The 16,222-nt window shown below is 41.5% G+C and overlaps 2 protein-coding genes across 2 annotated transcripts; both read left to right on the top strand.

The window, feature by feature from the left end:
* The first annotated feature begins 136 nt into the window (after positions 1-136).
* LOC109901879 (xylose isomerase) lies at positions 137-5,483 on the top strand. The gene is made up of 14 exons (XM_020497880.2): positions 137-404; positions 1,728-1,804; positions 1,958-2,030; positions 2,227-2,342; positions 2,460-2,485; positions 2,653-2,790; positions 3,041-3,150; positions 3,258-3,353; positions 3,468-3,551; positions 3,755-3,881; positions 4,192-4,297; positions 4,424-4,606; positions 4,846-4,920; positions 5,049-5,483. Exons 1-14 carry the CDS (start codon positions 194-196, stop codon positions 5,130-5,132), a joined length of 1,506 nt encoding a protein of 501 aa, XP_020353469.1. The 5' UTR covers positions 137-193; the 3' UTR covers positions 5,133-5,483.
* Positions 5,484-6,255: 772 nt separating this feature from the next.
* On the top strand, positions 6,256-16,115 carry LOC109901880 (squalene monooxygenase). The gene is made up of 11 exons (XM_031786968.1): positions 6,256-7,601; positions 7,784-8,039; positions 8,392-8,569; positions 8,796-8,892; positions 9,098-9,211; positions 9,364-9,535; positions 10,020-10,115; positions 11,982-12,124; positions 12,601-12,697; positions 13,246-13,333; positions 14,206-16,115. Exons 1-11 carry the CDS (start codon positions 7,326-7,328, stop codon positions 14,396-14,398), a joined length of 1,710 nt encoding a protein of 569 aa, XP_031642828.1. The 5' UTR covers positions 6,256-7,325; the 3' UTR covers positions 14,399-16,115.
* The last annotated feature ends 107 nt before the right edge of the window (positions 16,116-16,222 follow it).

Here is a 16,222-nt window from a genome sequence, read left to right as displayed (position 1 = left end):
TAATGAAGACTAGAACTATAGTAAATGGAGCCCTAAAGAAGTCGTACTATGTGAATGACTGCAATAGTGTTGCAATGTATTGATTAGCCTGTCAGATCCAAAGTCTACCACGGAGTTTGGGAATGACAGTTAGCGTTGACCAAAGAAGACGGTGATAGAGCTGACTAGTTTGTGGGTTTTGAAAGGCGGTTTGATGCTGTCAAACGGGACCAAAAAATACTATTTTGACAAAAATCTTAAACGGTTATTGTTCTGCTGGTTTCCAGAGACACCTTGTGGTAGATGTGAAGATTGCGTTTCTTATTTTCATTCAAGACGAAGTGGAACTTCGAGGGGAAAACTCAGAGATGATCTGAAGTTCTTAAAAGTATTTGACATCGCTATGGAAACAGAATTCTTTGCTGGTAATCATTCTTTGCTTCAATTATAGCACACTTCTTCCTCTATCGGTTTTATATAGGCTTTAAGTCAGTGGCAATTGACCATGCAAACAAAAGCTGAGATTGGAAGTTTCATGCATTCACCAAAAAATTACTGAAATAGTATTTTTTTCGTCGTGCATGGCAGTTAGATGCTTTATAAATGTGAAGTTTCTGCAATATTTGCAGGGAAACACGATTTTCCAAGGCAATGTTTTATTTTTTGCTTGATTCTGCTCTTCACTCCGTTGTCAGTTTAGCCTACATTTCACTGATCTTAGTAGCAGAAAGCATTTTTTATTTGTGTCCTTCAAGGCAGCTGTCAATGATCACGTTAGGCTGCGTTTCATTAGATTTTTTTAAAGGCGGTTTGATCACGGGGGAGGCACTAGTAATGTCTGCAGTTTTCGGTTTGGCTATTTGTTTCAAGTGTATTAGTCTATAAATAAACCTCTGCTAAAATTCGTAATCTCTCCCATGTCTCATTCGACTAGTAGTTGTTCTGAAATGTTTATTGCTTGCCTACATTTAACTCCCTATATGCTTAATATAACACACATACATGAATGATTAATTTCGGTTGCCTACGTGAAGTTTGTTCTATATAAAGTATTTGACTCTGATGTGTGTCACAGAAAGTATTTGACTCTAGCCACAAAATGAAGGACATTTGAAGGGGGGAGGGTTTCGGCAAGGCCATTTTCTTGCCTGCCGAAATCCACATTTCAGAACAACTACTAGTCGAATAAGACATGGGAGAGATGACGAATTTTGGCAAAGAGATTTATTTATAGACTAATACATTTGAAACAAATAGCCAACCCGAAAACTGCAGACATTACTAGTGCCTCCCCCGTGATCAAACCGCCATAAAAAAAAATCGAATGCAACGCAGTCAAACTTAATCATTGACAGCTGCCTTGAAGGACACAAATAAAACATGCTTTCTACTATTAAGACCAGTGAAATGTATGCTAAACAACGGAGTGAAGAGCAGAAATCTCAACTAGCAAACAAGTCGCAGCAATGAAGAATTGAGTGTGTGCACGTTCACTCGAAGGGGGGAGAGAATTCTGGCAGGGGGGAGATTTTCGGCACAACACAGGTACTCATTTTGGGTGCCGGTTGTGTTTATATTTAGGTGCAGCAGCGCCACAATACTTTTGAGCCAATATTCCATAAGAGGAACAGGAGATCAAGCAGTAGAACATTTGAGGTGCCTGTACTCATTTCCCGTGAGCTCCTTCCCAAATCAAGCGCTGTGCGAAATTTTAGTTCTGGGTTAACCGAGATTAATGTATCACACAGGTATTCCGAAGATTCCTTATATACCCAACGCTGGAGCTCGAAACGTCTTGTGTTTCCAACACTACAATGCAGAAGAAGTAGGTGTGGCAAACATGAAAGAAGAGCTGTGTGTGTCATGGAAGTGTCTGTTGTCTTCCTGTTGCACAGTGAGACTCTACAACCTTTACACACCTGAATGATCCCAACTGAGGTTTTCCCAGCAGGCTTGATGTAACTGTTTACCTGTGCAGGTGCTGCTGGGCAGACGTATGGAGGACTGGCTGAGATTCTCAGTCTGTTACTGGCACTCCTTCTGTGGGACTGGTAATGAATGTTCACATTGATTGCTTCAGGCCACTCTCATTTATACTGTACATAGACTACAGAAACATTTGTACATTTAATTCAATAAAGCACTGTCTCTTTCATTTAAAATAAAAAAAAACGATCTCTCATCATAGGTCTGTCACGATAACCTCATGTGATGTATTTTGTTTTCCTCCATTCGACCCACCACCAGGTGCTGACCCTTTTGGGTTCCAGACACAACACAGACCCTGGAATGAGGGTGCTACCCCCATGGAATGTGCCAAGAAGAGACTCCATGCAGCCTTTGAGTTCTTCACCAAACTTGGTGTGAGTGAACTTCCACCCATATACTGTACCTTTTAACATTTTGTCTTTAAGAATGTACAGCTTTAATAAATAAAAAAACATGTAACCCATATAGATTCATGTGTATGTTATTTTCAGGTGAAGTACTACACCTTTCATGACAGGTAATTGTCACATTGTTCCTATAGTATCAAATCAATCATCTTGGTAGTCGGTAGAGACATGGATAGAGTGGCCATTTATGCCTTGAAGAAGTTGCACCGTCCAAGATGCTTGGTCTAACTGTATACTAACTGATCTATGTTACCCTCCTATCCATCCTGTTGTATAGGGACATGTCCCCTGAGGGAAGCACTCTGGAGGAGTCCAACAGCAACCTGGATGAGATGACAGACCTGGCCCTGCAGCTGCAGAATAGGACTGGGGTCAAGGTGCTGTGGGTCACCTGCAATCTGTTTGCTCACTCAAGGTCTGCTTTCCTCATCAACCTTAGTCATTTTTACACTCCAAAGGTTATTTTTACACTTCAAAGTAGAAGAGATGATAATCTGTTGTAGGCTGTATAATAGAGGATACATGGTATGTTATTGGCTATAGGCATTGTTTTTCACAATATTTATGTCTAATTGCCATCTTTCACGATGAAGCCATCTCTTTGCCATTCGACTTGGAGCCTACATTTCTTTTAATTAATGTTGTATTTATTGCTAATACCATAGGTACATGAATGGAGCAGCAACCAACCCTGACTGCCATGTTTTGGCCTATGCTGGGGCCCAGGTGAAGAAAGGATTGGATGTAGCCAAGAAGCTGGGAGCAGAGAACTTTGGTGAGATGAGAGAAGAAATAATATCTCATAATTTACCACCATGATTTCACTGACCCTGTCTTTGCCACCACCTAACCTGGTGCATGTATTTTTGTCTCCTTGTGCAGTCTTCTGGGGCGGCAGGGAGGGTTTTTATTCGATACACAACACTGATGTTGGCGCTGAACTGAAACATATGGCAAACTTTTTCAAAATGACTGTCAGTAAGTAGCTAGCATTGCTGTGTGTGTAATACATTGTTACCATAATACTGCACCAATTTTTAACTGTCACCTACCATTTTCAGATGATAATCTGATTATGTTTTTGTATATCAGAGTACAAGGAGAAGATAGGGTTGAAGTGCCAGTTCCTCCTTGAACCCAAGCCCAAAGAGCCATGCAAACATCAATACGACTATGGTAAGGCTTTTAGGTGTATAACACAACATTAACATAATGTACACATCCTTACAATGTGGTTACTGTTGAACTATGGAGGCCCTCAAGAGTCAGTTTATCTGCATTACTAACCACATCTAAAAATTTGATGCTAGAAAATCTCTGATGCCTTTAATTTCCATGTTACATCGCTTTGAACATGTTGCTATTTCACCTTTTTATAGATGCAATGAGTGTCATAGGCTTCCTGAAGCATTATGACCTGGACAGCCATTTCAAACTGAACATCGAACCCAACCACACCACTCTGGCTGGGCATTCCTATGAACACGACGTCGTCATGGCCTCTGTGTAAGTCGCCATGTTGACTTTCACGTTTCCTAAACCGACCCCCTATCACCTGCTCTCTACCTTGATGGACTTGTGTAGGTCTGAAGAGATTGGATAGGTTGAATCAATATGTTAATGTGCCACCTTGCCCTCTGATAGGGTAGATGTAATGATAGGGGAGGTATAATTTTCACCATATTTCTTACACCTTTCAAAAGTGCATAGGGGTAGGGGCTAGTGGTATTTTTTGGACAGGGTAGTTGATGTCATTCCTGGTAATCTGGATGTTCCAGTCCAGTTAACCTAATAAGCCTGTTGTTCTGGTGTGTAGGTTTGGCATGCTGGGCTCTGTGGACTCCAACACGGGTTCTCCTGACCTGGGCTGGGACACAGACCAGTTCCCCATGGACATCAGGAACACCACCATGATAATGAAGGTGACATAGGAGATAATGGACACACACACACACACACAATTACTAATAAACAGTTATTTCATGATGATACCTATCAGAACGTCAGCAGGTAGAACGTAAGACAATGTATTGTTTTATCCTCCCCAGACTGTGATAGAGCAGGGTGGTCTGCAGCCGGGGGGTCTGAACTTCGATGCTAAGGTGCGTAGGGAGTCCACAGACCTGGAGGACCTGTTCATAGCCCACGTCGGAGCCATGGACGCCTTCGCACGCGGCCTGAGGAACGCAGTCAGGATCATAGAGGAAGGAGTTATCACCAGCATGGTCAAGGTAATGAGGCATAATTTTTATTTGTTCACGTATTCACTTAATCACTGGGATGGTCAAGGTACTAAGACAATATATAAATTAATATATTCATTCGTTCATGTACTTAACCTTATTTTACCAGGTATGTTGGCATTGCAAGGAGACAAAATGTAGTATATGTGCTAAAGAATGCTTATGTATTAGCTAGCTATGCTCAAGCTATATAAGCTTTCCCACACAACATCGCTGTTTTCTGACAGGAGCGCTACATGAGCTTCAGCCATGGGATTGGTCAGAAAGTAGAGGATGGCAGCACCTCATTGGAGGAGCTGGAGGTGAGGTCACTAGTGGAATAACAACATAGTTCCATCTCTACAGCACTCATGTGTTTGTAACAACACTGTTGATTCAATGCTACCAAATCAGTATAATGTTCATGGCAGTTTTTGTTGTTTATTCTCAGGACTTTGTCAAGCAAAATGGGGAGCCCAAAGTCACATCAGGCAAACAGGAGAAATATGAAACGGTCTTTAACCACTACCTTTGAAGACATGTGGTGAAGTCTTGTTTGACCATGAAATCCCTTGTCCTGAGTGGTATAGTGTCCATCCAAACCTTTCATAATAGTATGCTTAGAGAGTGATATAGTTTCACATGACTAACTATTATTATATAGTATAAAGAATTAATCAGTGGAGGAGTCTTGTGAATGTGGACTATTTTAATGCACACTCCTGTAATGTTGACATATGATTAGATTATGAGGCCATCAATGGTAAAGACCAGAAATATGAATTTAATTTAGTATAAATTACATGGTATTTCAAATACTGAATTAAGGAATTAACTAATTGATCAGTTTTTCATACTGGAGTTGAATAAAAATAAGCAAACCCTATTGTGTCAGTGCTTTGCATTACTATTATAGTTATTAAAATAAATATATATAGTGTTGCTTTTTAGCTTCTAATGTTAGAGTAACATTAAAAAGCTTTAAAAAAAACATACAATATTTAATAAGGCTGCCCAACATAAATCAATCAATCAAAGATATAAAGCCCTTTGCCAATGTCACTAAGTGCTGTACAGAAACCCAGCCTAAAACCCCAAACAGCAAGCAATGCAGATGTAGAAGCACAGTGGCTAGGTTAAACTCCCTAGAAAGGCCAAAACCTAGGAAGAAACCTAGAGAGGAACCAGGCTATGAGGGGAGGCCAGTCCTCTTCTGGCTGTCCTGGGTGGAGATTATAACAGAACATGGCCAAGATGTTCAAACTTTCATAGATGACTGGCAGGGTCAGGTAATCACAATGGTTGTCGAGGGTGCAACAGGACAGCACCTCAGGAGTAAATGTCAGTTGGCTTTTCATAGCCGATCATTCAGAGTTAGAGACAGCAGGTGAGACAGCAGCATAAAAACTGGAGGCTTAGCCTGGAACTGTCGGGAGACACTGTGGCCCTGTCCGACGATACACCCGGATGCCCTCAGAAATAAAAATACATGTTTGTATTGATATCCTCACAATCCTACATAATCACCCCAAGGCAAAATACCGGCATGTAACACAATCCATAAGAGTTATTTCCTATGTCTGGCAAAGAGTACTGACTGAACCGGTTTGGTAACTTCCTCCATAGTGTACAATTGTAGACCGATAGACACCTTTCCAGTATACGACACTGACAGTAAGAAAGCCATCGCCATCTGCGCGCATTCAACATAGCCTACATTTACGTTTGTATTACTTCTTAAAATAACTTTTTGGGGCTCTCATAAGCTTATAATTATGTTTTGATTCTTGCTTGAACAGTCGCTAAGATCATTTGGTTGTGATAGTTGCAAAATAGCTATTTTGGATGCAGCAGTTGTTAGCTAGAATGCTAACGCTCATTGATATTGGCTATAGCAAAAGCCATTTTACTGGTTGAAGGTGAAGTGTTTTTTAAAAGTATAATGCAGGTGATTTGCGATGACACAAGCGTTATTATTAAGCAGGACATTCATAAAAGGTTTAAAATCCAATTATAATCCAAAAGTAGTATGAAATGCACTCATAAGCAACATGTAAATATAGGCTTTTTCCCCCATGTTCTATAAGAACTTCCCCTTGATCTGCCACTACCTTTCGCGTATCGCCATCGCGAGGCAATGTTTGCAAAACACAAGAAACCTGTCCATAGACACCTTTCCAGTGACATCATATCATACTATCCTCTCTCAGCCAGCGCTCCAACCAGCAGCCGAGGATTGGCCAATGGCCAGATAGCGTGAGCTCTGCTCACCGATATGCTGTTCCTGATTGGACGGTTCAGATACAGAGAGGGCGGGACACCAAACCTGCGAACCCGAAGTTCCTACCTATCTCATTATCATATAATATTTAGCATCCTCTGAAACCATCTGAAATGTCTGTTGGAATAATTGTAATGGTTTTGATTACTTTTCTTTTTGATTAACGGATATATTTGAAATATTACTAGGCCTACGATCTGCTAAAGCAACTGAAATAGGATGCTCAATTGTCTACGCCAATAGATGGAATATTTGCTATTTTTGAAATAACTGTTCAACTGTGATAATATTTTATTGCGTACTTTATTCTATTCCATGATCTCGGCGACTTTTTGTTTTTGCAATTTAGTTTCAGGTTATAGGTTAGGAAACATTCTGAGCAGTGGTAATTTATTGAATGAGTTAGCCTATTCATTTCAAGTAGCCTAGTTTAATAATATAATAAATATGTGGACTTTTCTTGGAATTGCAAGTTTCACCTACATTTATAAGAAATGCGACGCAGTTTTGGAGTATGCTCACAAAGAGATCATCCTGGCGGCTGTAGTGTTCTTGGCAGTGGGGATGCTGCTATCCTATGTCAGGTACCACGGACATACATGCAAGGTACCCCAAATTCTACAATTACCGCTGGAACTTGTATTATCCCTACCGGTCATCAATACATTTATACCGAAACCCTCAGCTGTCAGGCACAGGAGTGGAGAGAGCGCGTCAAAGAAGGTGAGTAATGATAACTGTACAATCTGTTGAAGACCAAAAACAAGAAATAAACTAGAATATTGGCCTACTTCATTATACACTATACACAATAAAATAGTGTCCAATTATAGTCCAAAGACTATTCTTTTTTTTCTTTTTTACCTTCTATGGTAAAAAAACAACCTAGCTTTCTCTTTAAACAGGGAGGTGGCAGGAGGAAAAGAGTGTGTTCCTCAGGCATGGAGAGCCCCCCAGCAACAGGGGACTCTCCTGCATCTCAGGAGCCGGATGTGATCATAGTAGGGGCGGGAGTCCTGGGGTCGGCCATGGCTGTAGTGCTGGCCCGGGACGGCCGGAGGGTCACTGTGATAGAGAGGGACCTGAAGGAGCCTGATAGGATAGTGGGAGAGCTGCTGCAGCCTGGTGGATACAGAGCCCTGCGAGAACTGGGAATGGAGGGTGAGTGGTCTCTGGAGCATGAACTACAGATCTTTTAGTGTGGGGTCTACATGTTAAAAGGTGATAGCGTGGGGAAGCAACCAATGGGCTGACTCGCAATAAGCCCTTTCATTAAATGGGGGCTGTGTTCAACGAGCAAGGCAGGACCTATATAGGGCTTATGACAACTTAATAAAGGCCCTATAAAAGCTTTAAAAGTTGTTTGTTTAAAGTGGGACCAAACAAACTGTATCAAAGACACCCAAGTCCCTATTTAATGTAAAGAAATTCCTTTTTGCCACTAAAGACCTGAGTTAAATGAATAATGAAAAGTGTTTCATCACCCTTGCCTAACCCTGGGCTCTCCTCTCAGATTCAGTGGAGGGGCTGGATGCCCACGTGGTGAACGGCTATGTGATTCATGACATCGAGAGCAGCACAGAGGTGGAGATCCCATATCCCCAGGCAGACAGCAGTATCCAGTGTGGCAGGGCCTTTCACCACGGACGCTTTATCATGGGCCTGCGCAGAGCCGCCCTTGCTGAGCCAAAGTAAGGCTGGGAGAGAACCTTCACTATACCTGTTGGACATGTCATTACTATCACTAAGGCCACACGATTTTTCCTGACCACATGACCAGGACCAACTCCAGGGTTTAGTTCTTATAGGCTGATTATCCTTTTCCTTGTCAGGTCATGTGATCAGAAGAACCTGTCTCTATTAATACCGTCACTATAACTACTGTTTATTAATAACTGGTACTTTGCTCTCCCCTAGTGTTACGCTCATAGAAGGCACCGTGTCCAGCCTGGAGGAAGAGGATGGCTGTGTGACAGGAGTGCAGTACAGGGACAAGGAGACAGGAGACACAAAGGTCACCTCTAAGCTTGCGATGCAGCTTATACTCTGTTACTCTCCAGATAACCTTTGCTGTGTAAAATAGCCCCATGCTGATACTTACAATTACCCTTGACAGTATTTACACCTATTGATTAGCAGTTCACCAGGATCCATTGATAAGACAAGCAGTGTAACAGATGTGTTTTTAACTGTTGTAATTGTGTTAACCTGTCCCATAGGAGGTCCATGCAGCAGTAACTGTAGTAGCTGACGGCTGTTTCTCAAAGTTCAGGAAGAGCCTGGTAGCTGGGAAGGCCCAGACCTCCTCTCACTTTGTTGGATGTATCATGAAGGTTTGTTCAAGTATTATATTGAATGAATGAATGAATGAGCGAATCAATGAATCGACCGACCAAACAACTAACGTGTCATTTAGCAGACACTTTTTACCAACCAACCAAACAAACAATTAATAAAATGCTCCTTTCTATCCTCTCCTTGTCAGAACTCTCCCCAGTTCAAGCCCCACCATGCCGAGCTGGTCCTGGCTAACCCCAGCCCTGTCCTCATCTACCAGATCTCCTCCTCAGACACCAGGGTGCTGGTGGACATCAGGGGAGAGATGCCCAGGAACCTCACCGAGTACATGGCTGAGAAAATTTACCCACAACTACCAGGTAAGGAATGTAGGGTATATTACAGTATAGAGATTTAAACAGCATAGCTTTCCCATGTGTTCAATGTCCCTTACATTGTATTTGATTTATTTATATATTTTTTACCTTTATTTAACTAGGTAAGTCAGTTAAGAACAAATTCTTATTTACAATGACGGCCTAGGAACAGTGGGTTAACTGCCTTGTTCAGGGGCAGAACGACAGATTCGTTCTTACAACCTTTCAGTTACTAGTCCAACGCTCTAACCACTAGGCTACCCTGCTGTATGGAGGGATGGAAGGATGGCCTCTGGCCTCGTGAGACTTAAGGGCAAGCTAACCATATCCACCACCAATGTAAAGCACCCACATGAATATGTGCTTGAGAGCTTCAACACACAAAGAGTAAATGACGGCATTATGGGTTGATTTCAGTTCTTTATCCACCCATCTTTATGGTGATGAATGTGTGACCTCTGACCTGACTCTGTTGTCTCTTCTCTAGAACACCTACAGGAGCCGTTCATGGTGGCTCTGCAGAATGACCGGCTGAGGTCTATGCCAGCAAGCTTCCTGCCTCCGTCCCCAGTCAACAAGCCAGGTAGGACACAAGTACCGACCACAGTGTTGGGCTGTTTCCTAAAGGGCAAATGGAATAGGGTCCCATTTAGAACGCAACCTTGGAGAGTTCAATGCATGGTCGATAAACAATTTTATCTTTAGCTACAGTGCCTTGCGAAAGTATTCTGCCCCCTTGAACTTTGCGACCTTTTGCCACATTTCAGGCTTCAAACATAAAGATATAAAACTGTATTTTTTTGTGAAGAATCAACAACAAGTGGGACACAATCATGAAGTGGAACGACATTTATTGGATATTTCAAACTTTTTTAACAAATCAAAAACTGAAAAATTGGGCGTGCAAAATTATTCAGCCCCTTTACTTTCAGTGCAGCAAACTCTCTCCAGAAGTTCAGTGAGGATCTCTGAATGATCCAATGTTGACCTAAATGACTAATGATGATAAATACAATCCACCTGTGTGTAATCAAGTCTCCGTATAAATGCACCTGCACTGTGATAGTCTCAGAGGTCCGTTAAAAGCGCAGAGAGCATCATGAAGAACAAGGAACACACCAGGCAGGTCCGAGATACTGTTGTGAAGAAGTTTAAAGCCGGATTTGGATACAAAAAGATTTCCCAAGCTTTAAACATCCCAAGGAGCACTGTGCAAGTGATAATATTGAAATGGAAGGAGTATCAGGCCACTGCAAATCTACCAAGACCTGGCCGTCCCTCTAAACTTTCAGCTCATACAAGGAGAAGACTGATCAGAGATGCAGCCAAGAGGCCCATGATCACTCTGGATGAACTGCAGAGATCTACAGCTGAGGTGGGAGACTCTGTCCATAGGACAACAATCAGTCGTATATTGCACAAATCTGGCCTTTATGGAAGAGTGGCAAGAAGAAAGCCATTTCTTAAAGATATCCATAAAAAGTGTTGTTTAAAGTTTGCCACAAGCCACCTGGGAGACACACCAAACATGTGGAAGAAGGTGCTCTGGTCAGATGAAACCAAAATTGAACTTTTTGGCAACAATGCAAAACGTTATGTTTGGCGTAAAAGCAACACAGCTCATCACCCTGACCACACATCCCCACTGTCAAACATGGTGGTGGTAGCATCATGGTTTGGGCCTGCTTTTCTTCAGCAGGGACAGGGAAGATGGTTAAAATTGATGGGAAGATGGATGGAGCCAAATACAGGACCATTCTGGAAGAAAACCTGATGGAGTCTGCAAAAGACCTGAGACTGGGACGGAGATTTGTCTTCCAACAAGACAATGATCCAAAACATAAAGCAAAATCTACAATGGAATGGTTCAAAAATAAACATATCCAGGTGTTAGAATGGCCAAGTCAAAGTCCAGACCTGAATCCAATCGAGAATCTGTGGAAAGATCTGAAAACTGCTGTTCACAAATGCTCTCCATCCAACCTCACTGAGCTCGAGCTGTTTTGCAAGGAGGAATGGGAAAAAAATTCTGTCTCTCAATGTGCAAAACTGATAGAGACATACCCCAAGCGACTTACAGCTGTAATCGCAGCAAAAGGTATTAACTTAAGGGGGCTGAATAATTTTGCACGCCCAATTTTTCAGTTTTTGATTTGTTAAAAAAGTTTGAAATATCCAATAAATGTCGTTCCACTTCATGATTGTGTCCCACTTGTTGTTGATTCTTCACAAAAAAATACAGTTTTATATCTTTATGTTTGAAGCCTGAAATGTGGCAAAAGGTCGCAAAGTTCAAGGGGGCCGAATACTTTCGCAAGGCACTGTAAGTAGCTTAAAAGCCTGATCAGATCAGATATTTTGCTGAAAAAGATGGTCCCTCTAGCAGTGTAAATGTGTAATGTTAGTGAGGTGTAGACTGGGGCTAACATGGGCCTTTGTCCTGTTCCAGGTGTGCTCCTGCTGGGTGACGCCTACAACATGAGACACCCTCTGACCGGAGGAGGGATGAGTGTGGCCCTCAACGACGTCCTGATCTGGAGGAGCCTGATGAAGAACATGCCTGACCTGTACGACAACACAGCCATGCTCCAGGTAAACTCACATCCCTAATCTCATCCCCCTTTCTTATGATTATTACATTTCCATGACATTTTGGTCATCTTATCCAGAGTGACTTACAGTCAGTATTATGTTAATGATTGGACAGTGGGTACTACAGAGAAGGGATAGACAGTAGAGGGGTTCAGACAGAATGGCCGACCAGGGGGATATGTGTTCCAGAGTCAGCTTCCACCAGACCAGACTCCGCCACACACATTATCACTGTCTGAATGGCCTTGGTTGGAATGTGTATTGTTGTTTTGTGGAATGTGGGTCCATATTGCATTGCAATCACCTGCTACCACAGAACGTTAGGGAGTTTTTTTTATGTGCGCCACAGGGCATATTGTTTCTGTAATCCACAGTGTTGTAGTAGTCAAAGGAATAGTTACAGAGCAATGTTAGGATTTACTGCATAAGGCTGAAATATAAAACATGTTATTTTTTAAAACATTTTTTCATAATAGGCAAAGAAAAAATTCCACTGGGAACGCAAGTCATCACATTCCTTTGTGGTGAATGTGTTGGCTCAAGCCCTGTACGAGTTGTTTGCTGCAACAGACAGTGAGTCTCCTTCTCTGTCCTTTTTACTATCCCCTGCCAACACATGATGGATAGAATGTCATACATGGTTATGCCAAGTCTTTTGGTGCATTATAACGACATTATAATGCACTATACCTGTAGGATTTAATTAAATTGTTGCCAATGTCACTACTTCAATCATTTGTTTTCTAACAGTACAGTACTTCTTCTCAGTACATGTCGTATACCTTAAATTACTGACACTAAATCAAATCAAATCAAATTTATTTATATAGCCCTTCGTACATCAGCTGATATCTCAAAGTGCTGTACAGAAACCCAGCCTAAAACCCCAAACAGCAAGCAATGCAGGTGTAGAAACACTTAGCTAGGGCGATTATAGCAAACAGAGAGGCACATTTAGGAGATATTCAGAATAAATGATTTCTGCTGAAATCATTTTTAGTGTTAAGCTGTGGATTTTACCAGCAGGGTACTACACTGAGATATACTGTACCATTTAGCATAATCTCCTTCATGGCTGACATGAATATTCATATGAGCTGTTTGGTGTTTGTGTCTTTCAGATTCTCTCCACCAGCTGAGAAAGGCATGCTTCCTTTACTTCAAGCTGGGTGGGGAGTGTGTCAACGGTCCCATTGGTCTTCTCTCAGTGTGAGTCTCACTAATGTGTTCGACACACTTCAAAACTGTTACAGTTGATCCTTGACTGTGTATGTCAATGCAATATTCCCCATTTAAAAAATAGCCAAAAATATGTGTGTAAAAAATTCATAGCGTGTACAAAACAATAGGAACACCTTCCTAATATTGAGTTGCACACCCTTTTTTTTGCCCTCAGAACAGATTCAATTCATTGGGGGTATGGACTTTACAAGGTGTTGAAAGCATTGCACAGGGATGCTGGCCCATGTTGACTTCAATGCTTCCCACAGTTGTGTCAAGTTGACTAGGTGTCCTTTGGGTGGTGGACAATTATTGTTACACACGGGAAACTGATGAGTGTGAAAAACCCAGCAGCGTTGCAGTTCTTGACACACTCAAACTGGTGCGCCTGACACCTACTACCATACATGTTCAAAGGCACTTAAATCTTTTGTCTTGCCCATTCACCCTCTGAATGGCACACATACACAATCCATATCTAAATTGTCTCAAGGCTTAAAAACCCTTATTTAACCTGTCTCCTCCCCTTCATCTACACTGGTTGAAGTAGATTTAACAAGTGACATGAATAAGGGATCATACTCACCTGGATTCACCCAGTCAGTCTATGTCATGGAAAGAGCAGGTGTTCCTAATGTTTTGTACACTCAGTGTATGTAAATGTATACTGTATGTGCACCTGTATTGACATTAGAGGACCACATTGGAAATAAGCCTTCAGCCCTTGTGTTTTTATCCTCAATAATATGTTATGTATGTAATGTTGTCTCCGGCTTGGGCCGCCTACTACTATTAATGATCAAATTCAATCAATCAATTGTCTATGGTCTTAATTAGATCTCAATCCATTCTATTCCCAGGTTGACGCCCCATCCGATGACTCTGATTGGACACTTCTTTGCCGTGGCCTTGTACGCCATCTACTACAACTTCAAGTCTGAGTCGTGGTTCACCAAACCCCGAGCCTTATTCACAAGTGGAGCTATCCTGTACCGCGCCTGTACCGTCATGTTTCCCCTCATCTACTCTGAGTTCAAGTACCTGGTGTACTGAGTATTGATCTAATCTGAGCCCTAACCCAGTGGAACCCACACCAGCCTTAGACAACAGGGTCGTATTCATTAGTGCACAAACGTAGCAAAACATTTTGCAATGGAATACGAAGATGTTCAGGTTTGCCCCTATCCTCTTTCTGCCTGTTTTCTTCCAATTAGTTTCTTGTGAATACATTTACTGAGCAGTGCCATCACTGACCCCTGGTGGAGAACACACACACACACCACCAGCCTTATGGTGACATGACATACAAACAGTACAGTGACCTAAAGATACACTAAGAAAGTGTAGTTAACTACACTAAGAAAGTGTAGTTAACTACACTAAGAAAGTGTAGTTAACTACACTAAGAAAGTGTAGTTAACTACACTAAGAAAGTGTAGTTAACTACACTAAGAAAGTGTAGTTAACTACACTAAGAAAGTGTAGTTAACTACACTAAGAAAGTGTAGTTAACTACACTAAGAAAGTGTAGTTAACTACACTAAGAAAGTGTAGTTAACTACACTAAGAAAGTGTAGTTAACTGTTAAGTCAGCTTTATGTATGATTTATATGAAACCACTTAGTTTTGGGCCAACAATTATGCTTTTTTTGTTGGGTGTGGGGAGGTATGTCACTTTCTGTCCAATGATGTAATTTCTGGACAATGTTTCTGTCCATTTACGCCAGGGATCCCTTTTGTCTCAAGCACACCCCTAGAGGCAAAAGTTCTGTATAGCCTCTTTAATATTACACCATCCTATCATCACTGTCAACAGGGATCTTGTACAGGTCTCTAAAGTGACCATTATTCAGTGCTGAAGCCTTTGACCTTGATCATATGTCTTTATCTCTGCCTAAAGGTCTGCCCAATGATAAGACGTCTTCTGAGGGCGAGGTCTAAATTGGTGACAATTATTTAGTAATGCCTTGTAATATTCAGAATTTACATCACAACCATGCATTTACGTAGTGTAACAGACAATGTGTAAGAGGTTTGCGTTAGCAACTCTTAATTGCAAATAACCAGCAGGACTGACTACAGGTGTCTGTTTAACCACTTTGCTGCTAATTGAACATGAGGACAAAACATGTCCTTCCTGCTTTGTGTTCTATCTTCTCTCCATGCCAATGGCTCAAAAAACAGTTGGCTGTTTGTCTACCCTTATTCCAAAGGGTATCCTTATTTTGTTCTGAAAAAGCATGTTCCATTTGCAATTATTTTAACTGTACATGTACAATCAAATGATGATTGTATTAAACTGTTTGATTGGTTCAAGTCAGATCACCTGTCCTTAACTTTTGCCAAGTTATAGTTTTCCTGCCTTAAATGGGTTTTTACACATTGTGACAAGGGATCCACCCCAACACATCTCTGGTACTTGTTTAAAAAGTGATTCTTCAGTTGTGAACACCTGCTGGAATAAAAGCGTGACTTAATGCCTGTCTGAGGATTGGAGTGTCTAGAAACCACAAGTGACACACATTCACCCTCCTGTGTGCCTGGAGGAGGGGAGGGCTGCAACACAAACAAAGAGCACAATGAGATAGTTGAATGTAGCCCAGCCACAAAACAAGTCCCTGACCAATGGTCCACTGTCCCATCCATCTCTTCAGCATTTAGGGAGGAATTCATGACAGAATTTTGCACTGTGTTGGTGAGAATATTTACTCTGAATTGTATTTGGTTTAATTTCTTGTTTAATAAATGAGCCATTATGGAGTTAAATATCTTCCTTTGGAGACATGTTTTATCTTTACAATCGACCCACTTAAAAAAAAATAAACTAGATTAATGTTACTAAGGTGATGACCAATAGTCCTGAAAAGCACTAATACA

This window comes from Oncorhynchus kisutch, linkage group LG13, assembly GCF_002021735.2.
Source record: "Oncorhynchus kisutch isolate 150728-3 linkage group LG13, Okis_V2, whole genome shotgun sequence".
NCBI lineage: Eukaryota > Metazoa > Chordata > Actinopteri > Salmoniformes > Salmonidae > Oncorhynchus > Oncorhynchus kisutch.
This window is presented reverse-complemented; position numbering and strand designations above follow the sequence as displayed.